The sequence below is a fragment of the Trematomus bernacchii genome, unplaced genomic scaffold (genome assembly GCF_902827165.1).
Source record: "Trematomus bernacchii unplaced genomic scaffold, fTreBer1.1, whole genome shotgun sequence".
NCBI lineage: Eukaryota > Metazoa > Chordata > Actinopteri > Perciformes > Nototheniidae > Trematomus > Trematomus bernacchii.
The window spans coordinates 725,689-749,523 of NW_022987942.1; the positions used below are offsets into that span (position 1 = coordinate 725,689).

The 23,835-nt window shown below is 39.3% G+C and overlaps 1 protein-coding gene across 1 annotated transcript; it reads right to left on the reverse strand.

Annotated features, from left to right (window-relative positions):
• Positions 1-3,281: 3,281 nt before the first annotated feature.
• LOC117470792 (sodium- and chloride-dependent transporter XTRP3-like) lies at positions 3,282-23,484 on the reverse strand. The gene is made up of 11 exons (XM_034115669.1): positions 23,155-23,484; positions 15,859-15,999; positions 13,786-13,877; positions 13,431-13,658; positions 12,592-12,702; positions 10,060-10,301; positions 7,920-8,082; positions 6,977-7,178; positions 6,186-6,345; positions 5,918-6,083; positions 3,282-4,783 (listed from the first exon to the last, which is right to left on the reverse strand). The coding sequence occupies exons 1-11, from the start codon at positions 23,276-23,278 to the stop codon at positions 4,616-4,618; spliced, it is 1,797 nt and encodes a 598-aa protein (XP_033971560.1). The 5' UTR covers positions 23,279-23,484; the 3' UTR covers positions 3,282-4,615.
• Between the last annotated feature and the right edge of the window lie 351 nt (positions 23,485-23,835).

Below are 23,835 nucleotides of genomic sequence, written 5' to 3' on the forward strand. Positions count from 1 at the left end.
TTATAAAAGTAGGGTAGACATGTGGATGTTATCCGGCTGATCAAAACGTGCATTTATCTAACAGGTACGTTTCCCACAGATCTTATTTCCAGCTATTTTCTAAAATCCTCTGGAGAAATCTCATTGCTTTTTTGTCGAGGGAAGCCATGCGCAGCTTACTTCCTGGTTTTAGGACGCGTCACTGCAGCTCTCTCGTCTCCTCTTCACACACCACACTTTTCGCGGCACACGTACTTACAGCCAATCAGCTCTGAATGATTTGAGATGACGTATGGTGGGGATGGTAGCTCCATGCCCCTCTGGTCATTATTTTTTTGCCACACACATTTCATTACAAAATACTCTGAGCATGCGCAGTGTAGTTTTTACAGTCACCGTTGACTTCACAGCGAGAGGGAGGGGCATAATCAGGTTTTGTCCCACATGGCTCTAAACAGCTCAATAGGCACACACTGTGACTGTAGACACACTAATTAGAAGAACACAGACTAAAACAGCAATGTACAGACGAATCAGATGATTAAACATGATCTTAAAATATATTTTATATATTTTTTTATTTATTTTTTTGCATTTTTGTAATCATTATTTGTAATACTTTCTGCTGACACTAGGTGGGGCTGTGCCCCACCTGCCCCTAATGACCAGTCGCCACTGCACACACACACACACACACACACACACACACACACACACACACACACACACACACACACACACACACACACACACACACACACACACACACACACACACACAATGAATGAATGAATGAAAAGTTTATTAACAGCTTGTATATTGGGTACAGTACAGTACAGCTCAAAACATACAATTGTTAAGGGGATGCAGACCAGAGAAAGACTTTCGTCTTGTTTACATCAGGGTCCCCCATTTCCAATTCATCATATCATTTAAGACATATAAGACATATATGACATACAGATGGCTTATTTACAATATACATACAGGTGGTTTTTTACATACAGATGGATTATTTACAATTTTCATTTTAGATTTCGTTCTAATACATCCTAACCGGACATTTAAGACATACCAAGTCTACAGATATACAGTTAGTAACAGAGTCTAAAATGCGAGTATATACATAGATGGGGGGGGGGAAGCTGTCCATTGTACGACAGGTTGAGATTTGTACCATTACCGGGGCCAGTTTTGCAATGCTTTCCCCCGAAGGTGCTCTTTAAGAGAGGTTTTGAAGGTAAGTATAGTTTTACTTTCCTTTACAGTTGTGGGAAGAGCGTTCCACCTTGATGTGGCATAATTGCGAAACGTGTATTCCCCTTTTTTTGTGCCAAATCTGGGTTTTACATGATTTGTGGAGCTCCCTCTGGTGTTATGATCATGGTATTCCTTGACCTTTGGGAAGAATTTTGACATGTACATGGGTACCATAGAGGTGTAGTGGATCTTGTAGACCAGGCCCATTGCAAGTAGCTGTACTCTGTCGTCTACTCTAAGCCATCCTAGGTTGTCAAAGTGGGCAGAGGTGAGGTGGGTTCTAGATGAAAGTTCAAGCAGTAGTCTGACCAGTTTATTTTGCGATGTTTGAAGTTTTGTTTTTAGCGCCTTGGAGGTGCTATGGTACCATGACGTGCAAGCATAGTCATAGTACCCTTGAATGAGTGCTCCTGCCAGAGTTTTCAGGGTGTTTTTGTTTACCAGAGAGGAGATCCGGTATAGGAATCTAGTTCTTTGATTGACTTTTTTTATTACATTGGATGCCATTTTGTCACAGGAGAGGTTTGCCTCAAGAATAGATCCTAGGTATGTAATTTCCTTCTTACTTGTGACAATAATGTCACCCACTGCAACTGAGAAGTCGTCGGATTTGCTGAGATTATGTTTCGAACCGAAGAGAATGGACTCTGTTTTACCCAGGTGTAATGATAATTTATTATCGGCGAGCCAGGTGCAGATTCTGCCGAGCTCGGAGCTGAGGGTTTTTTCAACCTGCAATCTGCTCCTGTCAGAGACCAGCAGGGCTGAGTCGTCCGCGAACAGGAACAAGTTGCAGTCACATGCTGATGACATGTCATTTGCATAAATTAGGAACAGTAACGGACCTAATATGCTTCCTTGTGGAACACCACAGCTCACTGGGAGGGGGGGGGACAGAGTACCGTTTACCTCCACCATCTGTTCTCTCCCCTCCAGGTAGGATTGCATCCAGCACACACACACACACACACACACACACACACACACACACACACACCTCCGCCTCATTCTGTTTTCATTTACCCGTTCGTTATCTGACCAGCTTCAATCTTGTATGTTCCAACACACAGTTGCACGGGGTGCAGAATAGTTTCCCCCCACTTTCGTGCAAGACATCTGCATACTGCTTTGCCCGGTCTTTAGCAGAAATGTTCGTAGGCAAATGGGATGGATTCGATTTGTTCATCTTGGTCAGAGCCGTATAATAGTATAATTATAATAGTATATAATAATAATAGTATAATAGTAGGCTATATAATAATCTATATGGCGCTGATCTTGTTGCTTTTCTCTCTCGTGTGAGTTCCACACATTCACTCTACGATGTTGTTTACCTGCGCGAGCTGATGACATCACTACTTCACGTTAACTTTTTTTTTCCTCAATTTTGTGTGGAAAAATGCGGGGATTATGCGACCTTTTAAGAAATATGCGGCCTTTTAAAAATATGCGCTATTTTGCTGATTATGCGGTAAATTATGCGATCGCATAATCGCGTTTTTCTGGAGGGTCTAAATATTTAATGCAGCCGAACCGTGTATTACAATGCAGTTATTTGATAACTTCCAAAGAGAAAAGCAAGAACACTTTTTTAAAAATGTTTTCCGATTTCATATCGCATAAACACCATATCCCGACGTACATTGCGGCGTGATTTTAGCCTATCAAAACCTCTGAAAAAAGAAATGTGTCTCTCAGAATCGAAAGAGAAAAACCTATGGGAAAAACACAAAAGCATTGTACACAATTTAAACCAATTAATGTCGTATAATTAACAAGGATAAACTGATGTTTTTTAGTGGATGAGTACTGCAGATATCACTGTTAAATCATTTGATCATTGGTTTTATTATGAAAACGTAGAGACCGGAAATACTGTTTTCAACCCGTAACTTTACATGGAAGCTACCGCATATACACGTTCTCCTGGCGAGACCTCAAATCATCTTTGTAATATCTATCAAACTACATGTACAGTATAGATCCTACATATCGACTGGACGTGGATTCTAAAAGTACAATATACACTTCTCGTCTAGAAATCGAATCAACATTTTTATTTAATAAAAAATTAAGACAATAAGACAATAGCAAAATGATCATATACTACTTGAGATGTTCTTGACACACATCTAATTTTTAATGGCAGTTCATTCTCTGTGGTAGTTACTTACATCTCATTAAGCTATTGGCACAGAACAAAATCACATAATGGAATATTCTTATCATTCGCCCATTAGATGACACAACTATCTACAGTATGTACACATTTCAAACATTTGAAGGCTTGAAGACAATATTAAAATTATATATTGACAATTGACTTCATGTGCTCTCTGTTTAAACACATCTCTTATAGATAAGGTACATAGCAGATGCCAGCCTTTTCAAAGCAGATATAAAAGTAGATCTAATAAAAAACGTAATATAAAGGAAACATAATGTCATTTGTACAACCTTCTTACCAAGGAACACATATATAACATCATCTGCTTAAAGGAGACAATACACACTATTATGACATAACTGCTGTAAAGTTTTACACTTTATAATTCAGTCTAACATATTATTTTCTTAAAACTAGTTGTGTGATGTTTGTGCAGTTTCCAAAACTACATTAAGTTGTTTAAAGAGGACATATTATGCTCATTTTCAGGTTCATATTTGTATTAAGTGCCTCTACTGTGACAGCCTCTGCAGAACATTTACATGCATAAAACCTAAATAACACACCACATGAAAGGGAAACCCCCTAAAAGCATAATAGGACCTATTCAATCTTGAGTCTTTTGGAATAAAAAGTTTTGTTTAGGTCATGTAGATGGCTCCTTTTCCTCCTGATTCAAAATACTGTCACTTATCCTGAAACAGAGGAAATTGCCAAAACAAGGTCTACTCGTAATGCTGCATCTTCTGTAATCCTATTGCTGAACTAACATTTTATTTGTGATTTTGCATCTCTTCAAATAAACCTGATTTGACCCTAAACTAGCTTACTCCATCAATAAGAGGAATTAGTATTGAGGCTGACTATGAACCAACATGAACTATGACTATGAACCAACACTGATGAAAAAACGACTGACTATCTAAAACACTACATATCATAACCCATTGAAGAAGCTACATGACTTTATACATTTATACATGCTCTAAATGTTTAGCATAAGAAAACGTTATCTACACTTGTACCATGTTGCATAATTGCACTACACAGTATGGAAGAGCATGGATTGGAATCAGGCTCACAAGTCTGACTTTAAGTAAAACAATCCACCTTAAAATACCCAACACCATCAAATTAGGCATCATTGCTGCGTTCAGCTGAAGGACAGAGATTTAGTGTCTAGGAAAGGAAGGAAGGTGGTGCTGGAGGTTAAGTAGATGCTGTGCTGACGGCACGCCTCTTGGGATGGTTTGCACGTTTCCTCTTCCTGCAGAACACATACAGAGCTGTGAGGGGAACACAGCTGACGGACGACACCATTAGCAGGCCGATGAACACTTGACCAAAGACAGGATAGTCCGTCACCACCGATTTACCCTGAAAAATAACAGTAACGTTTAACACTTGTCTTCAGATGTTAAGCATTACTCAGGAATTTTAGCAGAACATCAAACAATCATTATCAAGCTGAGGCAGTTTGATGAGACAACCTTATTTCTGAAAAACGATTCTATGAAAAATTACAAACTTTTTTTTGAGTCCCTTTCATGTTTAAAAAATGAAGTTAATTTTTTCGAAACTGACAGAATTCCTTTTGGGGACACATTTCCGAACAATTTCAAAATGACTACAATTGACAAAAAAATTGAAATCACCTTATTCTCTCTGGAAAATTGCTTAATTTTGGAGGAATCCCCATACTTTTCAAAAATGCAGTCATTTTTGAAAAATGAAATGTTTGAAAAAAGAATACTGGATTTAAATGGTCTGCACTTATTAGAGCCTTGTCAAGTAATTTCGACCCCTAAAAGCGTTGCTTTGTAGCTTCACATACTACATGTCATTCACCCATTCACACCCATTCATACAGAGCAGTGTACCTTGCTCCAGGAACTAACATTCACACACACCACATCGGACATGTTGCCTGCACAGGCTGGGATCGAGCCCACAACCTTCTGGTTGAAAGACGATCGCACTCCTTCGCAGCCACAGTCGCCCTCAAAACACCTCATTACTTAAAAATGGAAATGTTTTAATTCAAATATAATTGCTGTGTTTCTATTAGAAATCGAAAGTAAGATTTGAAAAATATGTTTAATTTCAGGTCATATGTGTATTAAGAAAATACAAATTCTTATACATGGAGATTAAAGATTTTTATATATTGTCAAAGTTGGCTTGGATGGGATTTGATCACGTGTCTATATATTTGACCTGGGAACAAACAGTTTGACACAAAAATACACAAATAAATTAATACAAAGTAGGTAACAGCTGTACAAGTTTGTTTCGCTGTGTTTGATGTTTTTTCCTTCGTATTATGCAGGGTGCAGACAGAGAGAATAAATGCTGAATCAGCGAGAATCATCTAGCCCGCTTCTGATTCTAATGACCAGATTCCAAATCGTTACACCACTAGTGGATACCTTTCTTTCTTTTTCTAACCAAGAAGTCCCTACCGAACAAGCAACCTTTGATAAATGATGAGAAAGGATGCATGTGCCTCACCAGCTCTTTGTTCCATGCTTGGTAGGTGGGCGTCCCTCCTCTGATGTAGTTGACAATGTAGACGACGAAGAGAGTGATAAGAACAACGGGACTGACTCCTGCCCACATGATCTTCCAGTACCAGTTGGGACGATGACCTATCATGTCTTCTATGTCTTTCTCAAACCTTAAATGAGAAGATAACGTTTTAAAATCAAGTTGAGCCTTAACAAAAGCTGACTTGAAGGCATACACAATTGAAAGCACTACCACACACAAATACACAAACCTTTTAATGCCATATATGTAACTGACAGCTATGACCTCGATGAGGACGATGAAGAGCAGGGAGAAATTGGCTCCATAGTCGTTAAACATGGTGAACCAGTAATTCCCTGACGTGGTGGTGAAGCCCAGGCCGAGCAGCATACAAAACACACACACCAAACCTGAAGAAAAACACAGCGCTGATGCTTAATCATTTCAAATGTAACATTTGCTGCATAGCAACACATACCATAATGCAGAAGACATGTCTTGGACACTATAGGAATTGATGTAACAGGAGAGCTGAGATGAGAGCTAGGTATATTCCTCTGTAATTGTTTCACATTGTTCAGGATCTGTCATCATTTGTTTTAATAGTGTGCCCGAAATGGCCTGAAAAAGGAGAGTTGAAATACCTACATGAGTAAGGCAACTCAGACAAGCATATCAACACTTAAGATGAGATTGTTGTTATCACTGCACTCAATAAGTTTAATGAGCGGGTGTTTTGCCCTGGGTGTTACCTCTCAGGCCACATACAGATTCATCTACATATGATATAATATATATATACTGTATATATATATATATATATATATATGTATATAGGGAATGGGAATTGCGCTTGCACTCTGGGCAATCACAGCCATTAATATCTATTAGCTTACACTGTTCATCTCTCAGCGGTTTTGCACCTAACATTATTACTAGAATTAAATTAAATTAAAGTAACAAGATCTGAGCACTGAAAAGCACCGATAATGAAACAGCTTTATGAAAGTCTTCCACCTGTCCCATTGGCCTGGATCTTACCGTTGAGCAGCTCGTCGCTCAGGTGAGACAGGGCCTTGAAGTCTCGCAGCGGGGTGATGATGGCGGTGACGTTGCCCAACATGCTGCCCATCCCCAAAAGCAGCAGCATGAAGAAGTACAGCACTGACCACAGCTGGGGTAACGGCATGTTCTTAATGGCCTCACTGTACACAATGAAGGCCAGCCCTGTCCCCTCCACTGCCTGGAACAAAGGGAAGTGGGAGAACGAGTGTTTATTACTAGGATGGAAGAACAGGTCTTGAGGGAGAGTAAGCAGTCATCAGTCGAAACACATTTTTGGCTGTATAACATACCGGTCTGGTAAAAGGTGCTACTGTATTTACCTTATTTTGTTGCAATGTCTCAACTGCAAAGTACAGTACTACATGGCTCTTAGTTTCTTATTTCAGATTGCTACAAAATATTATCGCTAGTGGATGGATGAAATGCCTTTTCCATAAAATATATTGTTAAGATTTGTTCCTTACCACGGAAGACCTTTATTTTTTTTTACTCGCCAATACAAAGACATTGGATCGCTCATAGCACTTCTTACACTTGCAACCACTGTCTGCTTCATATCAAAGTCAGAGTGACAAAATATGTTGACCATAAAAATGATATAAGCAGTTAAAAAAAAAACAGCAAACCTGGTTGCAATTTACTTGTTGTAAAATAATCAGTTATTCAATAATCCATTTGTGAAATTATTAAGCACTGACACATTATGTGTGGCAGCGCAGCTAGCTAGAATTAAACTAGCTTTGTTTCTCAGTTTTGCAGATTTAGCGACCACAAGGGCAACACAATCCTTTTGTGTTTTTGCCCCTGGAATCTTTAAATCACTGAAATATGAGTTTATAATACGGGTACTAGATCATGTGAACCAATCGTATTGTCATCATGTAAATAATTATACATATTGAAATGATGAGGAACATACAGTGTCTAGTTCACTCTCCAGGTTACAGGGTTCCAGTTGGTTGGCGATTTCAGCAAACTGCATTGGATATGTTGCGTTCAGCTTCTCAATCCAGTCAAAGACCTGGTCAAAGCTCATGCTGTCCTCTGCCAGTTCAAAAGTATTCAGCAGCAGTAAGCGTGTCCTGCAAGAGGAGAAAAAGAGGTGGATTAAGGTGGTTTATGGTCAGCTTTTTAACCACTTATTAGCAACCGCCTTTTTAATAACATATATAAGCTTCAGACGTCTACCAGTGAGTTATTTACTGATGTATTTTGTCGTAAACAAAACGTAAAAGTATCTTCAACTTGTGTTAACAACAGACCTTATTTCAGGCTTCTAATCACAAACAAAATCAAAAAAACATTAGCTTTAAGACAAAGCAAACTCTTAAATGCGAACTAATTTAGGATTCATTCCTGCACCACTATATGGGACTTAATCCAAAGTGGCAGAAAAAAAAAGACTTATGATATCATAATATCTTATCCCAGAACAAGGTCGAGGGTGTGGTTTAACCTGTTAAGCCCCGGGCTTTCCCCCCCGTTTTTTTCACGAAACTGTGTCTCAGGGCTTCTTAAAATGTAATAAACCATTAATGTGTCATTAGGCGCATTCACACCGCAGTACTTTTCCCACAAAGGTTCATCAGAACTTAGTTCATGAGAACTCTTTAGTTCTCATGAACTAAGTACAGATCACGTTCACACCGGAATAAGTTCCTGGGGAAGGATTAGGAAAAATGAAGCCGCTGACGTCACTTCTTCTTCTTCTGCTTTGGGTTTACTGGCAGGCCGCAAACAACTTCACGGCGTATACCGCCACCCGAAGTCCCCGGCCGGAAGTCCCCGGAGTTGGGGAAGGCTTCAGTAGAAGCTGCTGGGACTCCCAGTAATGTTTGTTTTTTTTGGACGGACACAATAATTTACATTCTTTTACTATGTTCAATCTGAATTTACTTTAAAATAAAAAAAAATCTATATTGATTCTGACTTTTCTACATCCAACTCACAGGTTTATCATTGCTTTGAGAATAAGTAAGGGATAATGTGCAGCGACGCGGTCATTATGGGGAAAAGAACACCGACAGGCTGATCAGGAGCCCGACGCGAAGCGGAGGGATCTAGATCTGCATGAAGGTGTTCTTTTACCCATAATGACCAAGTCGCTGCACATTATCCCGCTTATTACATGGCCACATTCTCAACAAAGTAATGATATGACTCCCAATATTAATTGAAATGCTTTTATGGATTTAGAAAACGATTTTATTGATTTAAAAAATAGTTGTATGTATTGATTTAAATTGACATGCATCCGCTAAGGAAAATAGTCCGTTGTTACCGTTTGAAAAACGTAGCAACGGCAGGAAGGCGGAGCTTTTTGATTATAGATTTGAAAACATCGTTGCTTGCTTTAAAAGTAGCACAATTCATGATGTCAAACCTTGGAAAGTATCTAGATATCCCTGCCCTAATGCCAAAGGAACTGGCAACTGAATATGTGTCGCCGTTTGATGTCTATGTCTGGACGCTGCGTAAAAAGGAGGGTTTCTGCCCGTTACTTCTCCGCTGTTTGCTTGTCGCTCTTGTCTTGTCGCTCTTGTCTTGTCAGTTAGAAAAGCAAACTGCATGCAGTTTGCTTTTCGGCCAAAACTGTATACACAGTTAAATCGAACGGACTTCTTTGTGCAGATGTGAGCGTCCTTAACAACGGTCAATAAGTCCTTGACAGCGGTCTGTCTGTTCTGGATTAACAACGTGTCACGTGTTCTGAATTGACCAATCAGAATCGAGTATTCAACTAAGCCATGTAATAAAGATTATTAATTTACCCCTTTTAGAAGTGAAGTTATGGTCATTTGTTCTGGGAATGTCATTTTCGAGCCTGAGAGCTGGAAAACAGGCTTGGGGCTTAACAGGTTAAACATTGAGTGGGTTTTACAGCACTAGGGCTATAAACGTCAACTTGGATAGTCACTTAAAATAATTACTTTATCTGTTTTAAGGACTACACCTTATAAAAACTGTGATCATTTAGATAATAATTCAGTCTTCGGAAGAAGAGCATATAGGATAAGGTTGCACTATCATGAATTCATTAACACAAAACACCCACACACCTCTCCAGGCAGTTCTCGTAGTTGACGGTGGCCTTGAACCCATAGATGGCAAAGGTGACGATGCTGGCAAAGATGGAGGTTCCACAGTTGATCAGGGAAACAATGATGGCTTGGCGCTCAAAATTGTTGTTGTAATGGTTGTAGCTGGCAAAAGCTATGAGCGTCCCAAAACCCAGACCGAGTGAGAAAAAGATCTGAGTGGCCGCATTGATCCATGTAGTCGGGTTGAGAAGCTGTTCCAGCTGAAACAAGACAAATGCATGTGGGCACAGGTTTAGAGACATACAAACGCACACACACAGACGTGAACACAACAAAATGCAAAAAGCACACATGAGCACACAAAGTTACACATTAAATTGTAAGAATTGAATCATTAGACAAATATAGGCACAATAATGGTTGAGGTGTTTTCTAGCAGCGCAGTCCAGGCTGTGTGCCGCTGCCATAAGGCAGCAACAAATCTATGACGGCACATCCGCACTGCTAACCTTAGCCTTCATGAAAGCAACAAAAGGCAGCCAGAATCTTCGACAAAACCAGTCGGATGTTGCTCTGGTGCATTCAGCGATTAACATGGAATTATGCCAAAAACTTGTGCTGGTTATTTTAGTTTTTGGCTTTCAATAAAAAAATCTTGGCCTACAATGTGCAACTCCTTCTGCCTAATTCAGACGATTAATATATTCTTGTAAGCTTGTAAAGGCAGGATGACAACTTCATATAATGAATGACATGCTCATAGTAATACGTTGTTTTAAATAAAAACAAAGTCTTGGCTACAGGTTTCAGACGACTAAATTATTATCGTCAAATACAGATGATAAATACAGCACTTAAATTGAGCTTGAACATGTTTGTATAATGGTAAAACAATTGCTTTAGCAAATTATTCACTTAAAAAGGTTTATCTTTGATTGATCAAATATGATGAGGGTTTGTTAGTCTCAGAAATTCATTGGACTTACAGTATGTTATAATTACACAGATAAATGTGAGTGTGTGTGCCATCCGATTTCTTTGTGTCAATCCTATCGATGCAAAATATAACTATATTTTAAAAGAATTTGTACAATTGTTGTACACTTGGATATCTGCTAGCAATTATTTTCCCCTCGATTCCTTATTTAGAAGTAGTTCAAATTATGACTTTAGAAATAATTGAATGCAGAGGCAATTTTGTAATATTATAGAGAGTAGAAATATTTATAAAGTCTTCAATGTACCATGGGCCCTTTGAGGGCTACCATAAGGCTAATGTGACCCACGATGAAACCCCTGCTGTAAAGCAACGCACCCACATATGTTTGTATTCCTATTGCAACATTTTGTAACAGGTTGATTTTGGACCCAAATGTAACACACAGGTTGTGGTTTGGTTTGACCCACATGAGTTGCTTGGACCGGGACGATGGTGTTTGGAGACCATGCATCTTAGAGCTCTCTGTTCATCGTCCATCTCCCAATTCTTCCCTTCGGGTTGGCAATTGGGATGAAACCCATAAGCAAAACTGGTGATAAGAGTACAAAGTACTTCCTCCAAAATACTGACGTGAACATATTTGGGGAGACCACAAGTCATTAGAAGTGATGCAGGGCCAGTCTTGCTCTCTCTGGTTGATAGGAGTTGTGCAGGGGTATCAAGTGGACCACCTTGGTGAACCAATCTTCCACCGTCAGGATTGTGGTGTATCCATTGGACGATGGCAGGCCCGTAAGAAGTTGGAAAGATGTGGGACCAGGGACAATAGGCACAGGCAGAAGGCCATCAGGAGACTGGTAGGTTGGTTTGTGCTAGTGGCACTAGGACAGGCATTGACAAGCTCCGGCATGTTCTCCTCCAGAGTGGCTCACCCAAACCTCCGCTGCAGAATTCCATGGTACGCTCGATCCTGTTGGCTTCGGCTTGCCGAGAGTTCAGTCTTTTGGCGAGTTGGATGAACTTGGGGATCAGTCCAGACAAAAAAGGGAAGCTTGGTTTCCTCAAGCCAGTGGCCAAGCTACTCCATAGCCAGCTTTACAGCCACTTAATCAACTCAGGCGAGTACAAAGTCCAGGCAGACAAAACAGTAGAGGACAGGCAGAAGGTAGTTTTAGGCCAGGCAGCGGATCAGGAAACCAGGAGGTAGGTAAACGTTGTCAGATGGAAAACACCAAGCAGCTTCAGGCAGACAGTAACCAAGGACTCCGAGAGAGTTCCCAAGGTGGGGGACTGAAGGCTATTTCATCTGATTCCTTCCGGAAACAGGCAGGTCAGAGGCAGGCATAGTCGGCAACAGGAATTTAATCCGGAAAACAAAATGCTCGGGAGTCTTGCCTTGGTGGAAAATAATCTGGCAATGACTGGCTGAGCACGAGAGGCTTAAATAACGGCCTGCTTGGGGATGAGATGCAGCTGGGAGCTCAGGGGAGCTGTTGAGGTTGGAGTGGCAGGTCCGTGGGGTTAGGTGGAGGCGGTTTGAGTGAAAAAGTATTGAGGGGCAGCAGGTCGAGAGAGAAACAGACTGTTACAACTTTCTAACAGAACCTTACATTTGGTGTGAACATGTATTTGACACCATTGATGGCCCCGTGAAGAGTGATGCCCCGTATCAGGTAGATGAAGAGGACCATGTATGGAAATATGGAGGTGAAGTACACCACCTACAGAAGAGCCAGAGAGCAAAGTTAGCTGCAGAATTCATTAGGGGAGTGACTGAGGTTGATTGGGCTGGAATGTGGGAAAAGTCCATCACCCATCATCATCATCATCATCATCACTCTAGTCTGGTCAACAGATACATCTTTGCATGCTTCACCACTTTTAAATGCCATTTCCAGTTTGGTCTCCATGTAACAAGACAATTCTTTGTTCTTGTGATTGCGAATGATTGCATGAACTATGTTCTTCTTTCAAGTGATTTGGTTGCAGATATAGTTATTGTAATAGTTCTGAGAAGGTTGAGCATCACTTGGCATTATACTTTAAGTCATCATAGGGATTTGATGCTAAACTAACCGTTGACTGCGTTCATCTAATAAATGTACAGTTTATTTTAACGGTAAATCATGTTGATACATGGCTTTTCTTAAATTTACTAAATTATAAAAAAGGCATTATAATTATTATGTCTCTAATGTTGACTTCCACTTATATCATCAGGATAATGCTTTGGCTGCGACTTGATTATTGAAACAAATAATGTTATACAATGAATACATGCACTGTCTTCAAAGAAATGTATACATAAAAATCGTTTTTAAAATGCAATACAGTACTTGTTTTTATTTATATTTTTAGTTGTCAGTTTCACTTGGCAGGCTAGAACCGACCATGGACAATGAAGAATGCCTATCACTGTTTATGTTTGAGCAACTTAGATCTCTCTCACCTTTCCAGTTGACTTTACTCCTCGCACAATGAACAGGTAGGTTAGAATCCAGGCCAGCACAAGGCACATTGCCTGGCCTGTACTAACGCCTCCGTGCTCTTCAATAGAAGGAGAGATGTTCAGTGTTTCCCTGTAGAAGAAATACTGGGTGGGTGTAGCAATTTCACACTCCTCTATTGGTCCTGTCCGGTTAGAATTCATGGGGCAAACTGACCAAGGAAGGACAGACTGAAATAAGTGTAAACATGGAACAATGTCAGTGTGATACTTTACTGTCCAAAGGAGATCAAACATTATGTTTCTTAATAGTATCATCTACTGAAAAATGACATTAGTTAGTCATTTAGCACCTCACTTGAAATGAATGAAAGAGGTACCAGAAACTCCATGCATTGATGACGTTGTAATAGAGACACAGATACAGGGATGTGACCACACTGGCAAGACCTAAACCAAGAGAATAACAAAAAACAATTAAAAAGAACATTTTGTTTCTATTTACATATGTTATAACCCTATAAACCCTAATTCTATGTCAGTGTATCCATGTGAGTCAACAAGGAGTCTAAGATGGCACCATTGTAGCTCATCTGGTAAGGTGGGAATTCCAAATACTAAGGCTGAGGTTGTGGTCGAATTGTAAGTAAATTCAGGTTCTACATCTTTACCTGAGAATTCATCAAACAAATCTATGGTGTTTAAAAATCCGATTGCACTTACACTTGGCAACGTAACCATGATGCATTAGCGGATATTCCTTATGAGTTTTAATGATATATGTCAATATATATATGAATTAATCTAATTAATCCACATGAATGCCAATAAGTAATTAGCACAACATTCTCCTCTTAATGTATCATAGTGTTGAAAGTTAAAATCATAAGCACTTGCAGAATGTTTATTAAGCACCGTAACTTCATGATAGATTGGTTGGTCATAATCAGTTGTTTCTGTAGACTGCCCAATGATAACGTCACTTTGAATGTTGCGACAACAAGGAACTGTGGGACAGCATTATCTCCTTTCCTTGTGTAAAGGATGGTCCGCTGTAACATTATGCTAAAGGAGATAACAAGGAGAGCATTGTAGCTCCTTTCCTTATCATCTAAAGATGCAAACAGTTCTTATCATAGCTGCCACTTAAGTACTTCTGTGTCAGTTCACTCCTTTAGGAACTTTGCCACAGTGCCCTTTGCTGGATGTCATTCATTAAATGTTACCAATCTCTCCCCCCCCCCCCCTCCCCATCCCCTTTTTTTGGACTGCTTTATCCAATAAAGGCAAAGATTTATACAAATAAAAACTCAATGGAGTCGAAATTCTAAGACGTAGAAACCAAGTCCCATGAGCTAAGCCCAAAAGAGTCAAGAGCTTCCGGAGTTTTGGTTTGTCCAACAGGGTTGAAACCATATTGGAATACATCGGAGCCCTTATGCTGCGTTCACACCGGACGCGATGCGAATATTCGCTTCGCTCTAATCGCTCCTATCGCATCGCTCTAAACGCTGGAGTTTCACCGCGGCTGCCAGCTGTGTTTACTCGCATCATTCAAACAAGACGCGCTGGCTCGGGAGCTACAACTACAACAAATGAACATATTTTACCGTGATTAAATTGTAATACACGTTTCTAAATGATGCCGAAGTAACAACATACTGATACCGGTTAGTAACAACCATGAATTAATGCTTGACAAGTCTGCAGACAAGACGGCAGGCGAAACACCTTTTAAAATGCTTGTTTTCTGAATGAAGATCGGGTCGACCAGGCTAAGCTAACGTTGTATATGCTCATTCCACACTCATAACAACGGCCTACAGACATAAATAAAGCAGCGACTGTATTCGCCATGGCACAGACAGTCTGTGGTTTGTACTTGTTTAACTTTTGTCCAGTTTCTGAACAGATATGAGGAGCTGTGTGCTCTGTGTGCTAACTGCTAACAGCTAACGGCTGATGTTGTGTGGTTGAACGTCAGTGACGGCGGCTGAGATCCTCACCGCTGATTGGCTTCCGCGAGAAAGCGTCATGTGAATTTGACGCTTGAGTTGAAAAAATTGAACTCTCGCGTTTAACGCGGCACCGTTCAATCGCCTCAATCGCGTGATTCGCGCCGCGTCCACCACTTCATGCGCGCCGTTGGAGCGAATTCGCGTCTGTCCGTGTCTCTGCATTGACTTTACATGTAATCGCGCCGCCCCCAAACATCGCATCGCGTCCGGTGTGAACGCAGCATTACAACTACAAAAACCCCAGAAGCATTGTAATTTCACTGACAATACAATATGAAGTGGCAGCATTTGAATAATCTCATACTTTTAGCCTTTTACATTCCAACTGGCTGTTTTCCTTTCTGGTGCTTCCCCATCACTACTTAACCTGGATACAGTGAAGATTCAGTACAGTACAGTCGGTTAGCACTCACCCACTCCTCCTAAGTAAGGGCTGATGGCAGTCCATGCCCCGATGCTACCCAGACTCATCTTCTGACCAATGGCAAGCTCCATGTAGAACAATGGAATACCCTCCAGAATCAGCATGATGAAATAAGGAATCAAGAACCCCCCTGAAGGTGGAAATTTAGTAGAAGTAAAAGACAAGACCAACAAAACAAGAAACACAATACACTGAACATACAGTACGAAGTATTTCTGCGATACTATTTTAAACAGGAAATATGGAAATGTGACCAGTGACCAACCAGTGGGTTGTCCGATGTCCAGTCCCAGCATGTCTTATTTTCGTAGGGCATGATATTGAATGGAATGTGAATGCATGTGAACATAAGTCTCTTTTGATGAATAGCTGACACTTTGTATCCTAGCGTCTGGTTCTGTCTTAACATGTGTGAATGCTGACTTTAATACCGAGTAGTTGACAGTTTTCTCTGCTTTGTGCCACAAACACAAATAATAACCTGACATATTGAGTTCAACTTTCCTGTACCTGTTTCCAGTTGGTACACTTATTATAGGGTTTGCCTTGAAAAACAAACAAATACGTTTCTAAAAATAAATATGTATTTTAGTTGAACTATGTGGAAAAGTGTTGAATTGGTTATCCCACCCTTCCAATTAATCATCTCCAAATTCTCCAGATAAATGCTTTTAAAGTTGTTTAGTGAGTATGCAGCGGGTCAGGTCTCCAGTTAGGAAAAATGTACAATGAATAGAGGACATTCTTTACTTAGGAAACTATTACATATTTATGGAATAGTAAAAAGGCATAGCATCTGTTGAAGAAGCCCTATTATACTATTTGGGATTTTCCATTTCCTGTAGGGTGTTATATCGTTTTTTGTGCATGTAAATAAATCTCAAATGAAAAGCCTCCATTGGACTCCTTTGTTTACTTCCGTTACATAATGATATCAATGTGTAACACTCGTGCTTCTATTGGTTAGCGCTCCAACACGTTGTACGTTATAGGCTAAGGGCCGGGACATCTCTAAGTGGTTGACCAATCACAACAGAGCCTTCCAGCTAACCAATCAGAGCAGTCTGGGCTCTGGTTTCAGACAGAGGGTGAAAAGAGGTGCTGCAGCACAGGCAATATGAGAACAATAAAGAGGTTTTTGAACATTAAAGCGTGTAAACATGTCACAGTAGAGACACTACATACTAATATGAACCTGAAAAAGAACATAATAAGGCCACTTTAATTATTACAATTATGGTTGTTTCATGCTTTAACTTCCATGGGTTAGGTGTAGGTGTGCTTTGCTTGAATTTACAAAATGTTGTCGCCTTCATTTTGTTGGGTTAATGAACTAAGCAGGAAATATGGTCACATGTCTCATGTTTCCTGCTGTTAACCTGCACGTTAAGGACAGTAATTACAGTAGATGTGTGCTCAGTGATCCATGCAAAGGACTAATAAAGACATCACAACTGTCCCATCTGAACACATTATATCTGCTGTGGATGTTGTGTTTGACAAGAATATCTGAAATTCCCTGGTTTTACACATACTCTGTTTTATCATTCCTGTTCCACATACTGTAGGACAAACTGTACACAGGCAACTGTCATTATCAGAGACATCTTTATACACATGGTGGAGTACACCAAGAAGAAACCAATTCATTGAAGGGAGTGTATTCAGTGTTGGAAGAAGTACTCTTTTATATTTTAATAGAAGAAGTAGAAATACTAAATTGAAACAAATAAATACTTAGAAGTAAAAGTCCTGCATTTAAATCTTACTCAAATAAAAGTATTTTTATTACCATAAAAGTACATCTTTAGTTTAATGAAATGACTGGATTCAGTTTATTGATGGATGAATGTGTTCATAACAGCTGTTAAATGTGACGCTGATTTGAATCAAGTTCTATATTAAAGGTAGGGTAGGTAAGTTTGAGAAACTGGCTCGAGATCGCTAGAATTTGAAAATACACAACCGGAGAAAATCTGCCACTTCCTTACAGAGCCCCTCCTCCAACACACACGAACGCGCACATGACCAATGAGGGCACGAGATAAGTTTGTGCACAGATGGAAGGCTGACAGGCAGGTAGGCCATCCAGTTATTTTAGCCGGGCCGGCTAAAATGATTGGTCGTGCTTTTTACAGTACTACGGCTTCCACAGATGACATTTTTTTATGGATTTTTTGTCAAAGCACTTAAGATATTCATTGCTATCGGGATGTTAAGAGCATTCCATGGAATATAACAAAAAGTGTATCTCGAGCCGGTTTCTCAAACTTACCTACCCTACCTTTAAGGTTGATTTATATTTTTAATTGGTTTATAATCTGAATCTGTAAATAATTTGCTGTTAGATAAAAGTAATGTAGTAAAAAGTACAAACTGGCTTCCAAAATATAGGAAGTAGATATAGTAAGTGAAAAGATAGTATAAATAGCATAAAATAAGAAAGAACTAAGAAACCTCAAAAGGTTGCTAAAACTTGAGTAAATGTATGTAATTACATTCCACCACTGAGTATCTTTTAGCTCATTCTAATCTGTACTAATGTTTGCGTTGTCGTGAATGATATTTGACTGTTGTAGTCTTCTATCACTTCCCTGTGGTGCTCTGGCAGCAGTTAGAGTGTAAAGTCTGTAGATAAGCGGCATAATGTATTAATGTTTACTAATTCCGGTTCGACCCTAGTTTATGACCTGCAATAGGTTTATGGCTAGCTTAAACTTCAGGTAAACTCACTATATAACAATAAGGCTTTCCGCCCATTCCTTTTGATGTTTCAGAAACAGCTTGCATGACTCAGACTGCAGGCAATAAACCATTGCTTAATATGTTTCCTTTAAAGGTAGGGTAGGTAAGTTTGAGAAACCGGCTCGAGATACACTTTTTGTTATATTCCATGGAATGCTCTTAACAATCCCGATAGCAATGAATATCTTAAGTGCTTTGACAAAAAATCCGGCCCGGCTAAAATAACTGGATGGCCTACCTGCCTGTCAGCCTTCCATCTGTGCACAAACTTATCTCGTGCCCTCATTGGTCATGTGCGCGTGCGTGTGTGTTGGAGGAGGGTCTCTATAAGGAAGTGGCAGATTTTCTCCGGTTGTGTATTTTCAAATTCTAGCGATATCGAGCCGGTTTCTCAAACTTACCTACCCTACCTTTAAGTACATTTACTCAAGTACTGTTTGAAGTAGTTGTACTTCAGTATTTTGATTTGATTCGTTTTTTTACTTGACTACAATTTTGAAGCAAATACTGTACTTCTTACTCCACTACATTTATGTGACAGCTTTAGTTACTAAGCAGCTTCATGTTATCAATACTGCATTTAAATAAACTAATGAATATTAATGTGCTAATATGGATCTGGAAGTAGAGATAATTCATTAGTTAGCTTCACCTTTCAGTACGTTCAGTTTACGCTAAACGTAAGTACTTTTATTTAAGTAACACCATGAATAGGTTTTATTAGTAACAAGGTCAATGATCTGAGACATTTCTTCCACTTCTTCAGTGGGGTAAAGTAACTGAGTAGATTTATACAATTTGGAGATACTTGTACTTTACTTGAGTATTTCTCTTGTTATGTTACTTTTTACTGTATAGGTAAATTGTGTACTTTTACTCCATCACATTTATTTAATACCTTTAGTTACTTTACAGATGTGAATGAATGATGTGAAATATAATCAAGTCTTAAATCAGACTTTAGTTCCACCTGGAGTAAATTCACAAGCTACCCTGCAGTATACAAAGTCATTCAAACTAGCTGCACCTTTACCAGCTTTGAGAACACTTTAATGATCAATCATTATAAAACATATCATATATATTATTCTGAGATGGATCAATCTGCACAATGACTACTTTTACTTTTGGACATAAAGGAATATTACAGTACTTGATTACAGTATGTTGATGCTAATACTCAGAGCCGGCCCGACCCATTAAGCGACATAAGCGGCCACTTAGGGCCCCGCAGCCACTAAGGGCCCCCTAGCAAAAATTGAATTTTTTTTTTTTTATCTCAGTACACCGTTTTTTATCTCAGTACACCGTCGCCGTGATAAGTATGTTTAATTAATTTTGTTAATATGCCTAGATTGCCTACTCTCAAAGTCATGTATTATATTATTGAGTCAATCATATAATACATTAACCGTGCTTTACCTGAACCTCATCATGACACTAGAGAGGACGGCAGGATTGTAATTTCCCGTGTTCAGTGAATGCAACAGAGGCAAGGCACCAGACCAACCAGAGAGTTGAATGGAAATAAACATCTGTCTTATTGGCTGACAGGTACCTATCCTGTGAGCTGTGACAATGTTTAAAATAAACTGTCAGTCTCAGACTCAGAGTTTTTGAAGATGGACATAAGAACATTTGTTCTTAAAAACGATGACAATTCTCAAGTGGTGGTTCACACAACAACCCCAGAGCCAGCACTTGAGCCAGGAGAAATTACATCTACGTTGACGTTACTTTGAATCGCGGGGGTAAGCTAAACCGTTAGCAAGTAGCTATAGCTAGCCAGATATATTAAATAAACACTTTGTCATACAATCTAAATGTAATGTTTTTTAGCGTTACCTGGTGATTTCAAAGAAAGCTCTCTGGGAAATGTTGACTTACTTTTTGACATGAAGCTAGAAGCTACCTTACAGTACACAGTTGATCCGGAGTCCTGTCAGTTAAAGTGTTTCATAGTTAGCTTAGCTAAGCATCAACCTAGCACTGAAATATATGGATGTTATGTGACAGTATTTCTGAGAAAAAGTCAGCTGAAATGGTGGCATAGTTGCCACTGCTTTACGTGTCGACAGCATGATTGAACGTATTTGCAGCAGTAAATGTGGCTGTTTGGCCACTGACGTTGCCATAACAACACCTGAATGTAAATGTGCAACCTCTTTTTGTGACAGATTTTTGCATTAAATTATAATTCTTCTGAATGATATTCCTTACAGCTAGTTTTTATGTGAACATTATGAGATGGACAGCCAGAGAGAATAAATGAAAAACAGTTATGAAATACTATATGACAAAACAAGAATACAGTTTAAAAGGGGAGTGATTTGTAAAATATCCATAAAGAAAAATCTGTTTACAGTTCTGTTTCATATGGGTGTTGAGAGATGTATCCATAGATCTCTTCATTTTGCTCTCAAAGTGCACCAGATTGATGCTTTTAACTTCAATATTTAAAAAAAAATCTTCCCGGGGGAGCATGCCCCCGGACCCCCCTAGAGGAGGTGAGGACCCCCCTAGAGGATGTTAGGTCCACGGTGTTTACATGCTTATTTATACAATATGTGTGCTTATGCTAACATCATAAGACAAAAGTTGGTTGTGTGAAGTGAGAACGCGCTAGAGTGGCCCCCAAGCCAAAGCTTGCTTAGGGCCCCCAAATGTCTAGGGCCGGTGTCAGTACCATATGTGTTCGCCCTACCATATGTGTTCGGGGTCCGTCGCTTACCAATGACGTCACCCATTGTGATTGGCTGTACGGAATCGTAGTAATCAGCAGCGAACCGCTTCAACACGTGTATTTCAGTGTATTCACGGCATTCATTTTGTTATTCTACAGTATTGTTGTTTTATAGTTATTTGTTAATGTAACCCAATTTGTGTTCTTTGAAATTGAAAAGGATATCGCATTGTGTTTGTTACATTCATTGCAGTTGTATAGGCTATGTGTTAAGTGTAATTTGGCATGTCCTATTTATGGACATGCTTTTATTTTGAAGGAGAGTTAGCGCAGTTGACAGGAAGTTGTTGTTGTTTTGGAAACAACGTGACAGAGATTAACGGAGAAAAGTAATATCTACATATAAAGACGGAGAAAGTAAACGATAACGTTTATGGTTAAGTGTTAGCACCCCCCGAAGAGGCACAAGCTCTTACGTTGATATTGGAGATTTCAATAAATTCAATTTGAAAAAAAAACGGGGAAAAAAACCAAAAACGAATATCTGAATAACGAAATTGAAACCCGAATAGTACTCCAACGAACGAATATTCGGATATTTTGGTACAGTAGGGCTGTACCCGAATAATATAATAAAGTTATAGTAAATAATAACAAATTCCAGTGTTAGAATTCCATAATTCCATATTCATAAATAAAATGATATGCAAATAACATTTTCTTGGCTGTGGACTTGTACTCTACATAATTATGTTGAGCTCATGGTAATCTAATTCAATAAACAATAACTGCAATGAACAGATAGCATTTTCTGACTCGTAAAATGATTGGATATGGTGTAATTTGGCAAATGATTCTGTGTTGAAAAATGTATATCTTTAAAAACTGCGTTGGTGTATTAGGGCGGGCCATACTAATTTTTCTTGTAAATCGATCGAGAGGGGTGTTCAAATAACGTATTTTGGTGTGTAGAACACAAATCTATTTAGATGCTTTTATTTTGAAGTTGTTCCTATGGAAACAACATGACGGAGAAAAAAGTAATATCTTCTACATATAATAACGGACAAAGTAAAGAATGAAGTGTATGTTTAAATGTTAGCACCCCCCGAAGAGGCTCAAGCTCTTACGTTGAGTCTGGAGTTTCAATACATTCGGAATTTGACCGTGTAAAATGTCCTCTTGGGTTACCGTACAGCCAATGCGTGACGTCATTGGTAAGCGTAACGGACCCCGAACACATCTGGTAGGCCGAACACATATGGTACCTACACCGGCCCTGCTAATACTTCAATTGTACGTAGCACAGTATTACACTCTGGTACTTCTCCCACCTCTGCGGATTTTACACAAAATGTAAGAGGGTAAAGCATACAGCATGTACACTGGCACAACCCTGTTAAACTAGTATTATGTTATTCAGACCCAGTCTCAATAAATAAACCTTGCTAAAAATGTCACTATGTCTATAGGTCACTGCTCAAGCCTCTTAGATCGCTATTAGAATCCAATCCAATCCACTTTATTTATATAGCACATATTAAAAACAGAGGGTTTACCGAAGTGCTTCACAGCAAACATAACATTATAATAAAATATAATATTACAATAATAGATAAAAGGCACACATAAGAATAGATAAAAGGCACATAAAGGCTATGGACAGACAATAAAAGCATAACAATCGATTAAACATAGCTCAAACTGACTCAAAAGCGAGGGAAAAGAGGTGGGTCTTCAGGCTGGACTTAAAAGTTTGAAGGGTAGAAGGCAGAGTCCTGGTTAAAAATGAACTAGTGATAACCTAGTGGTATAATAACTTGTAAAGCGGTCCACAGTAGTGAATGAATGACTTACCTCCACCGTGCATTTGACAGAGGTATGGAAACCTCCACACGTTCCCAAGTCCGACTGCATAGGATACACATGCCAAAATAAACTGTAAGGGGTTATCCCAGTTGGGTCTCGCGTCTTGTCCCATGTTTGCGTCCTGTAAGTAGGTTCGGTGGTCCGGAGTCAATGGAACAACAACAACAGGTGGATGAGTGCGCGCTGGAGAGCAGGCTGCTGTGACCGTGCGCGCTGCCGACGCTTTATAACCTCTCTGTGATTGTAATGTGGTTCCTCTCAGCAGGAGGAGGGTCTTAATGCGGGCATTTCTTAGCTTTTGTTTTATTGCATAACTTCTCCTCGCATGAGCCTTTGACTTCAGCTTCTTGTAGTTCTAGCTAAATATTGAAAAATATTTTAATGCAAAAGCAAATGCTCACATTTAAGAAGCTAGAAATGTGAAATATTTATGAACGAATAACCTCTTAGCAGAATTGCTGCAACTTAGTTTTCTTTGAACTTACTAATGGTTGTAGTTACTTAATAATAATGTTGGATGATTTAGTCTCTAAATAATCGTATTTTACTGTAATAGTATTTCAGGTCAACATTTGAATTTAAAAAGTAGCTAGTAAATAAATCTGTAAAAAAAGTACAAAATGTACCTCCAAAATGTATTAGAGTATAAGTATCAGGGATGCAAACTCA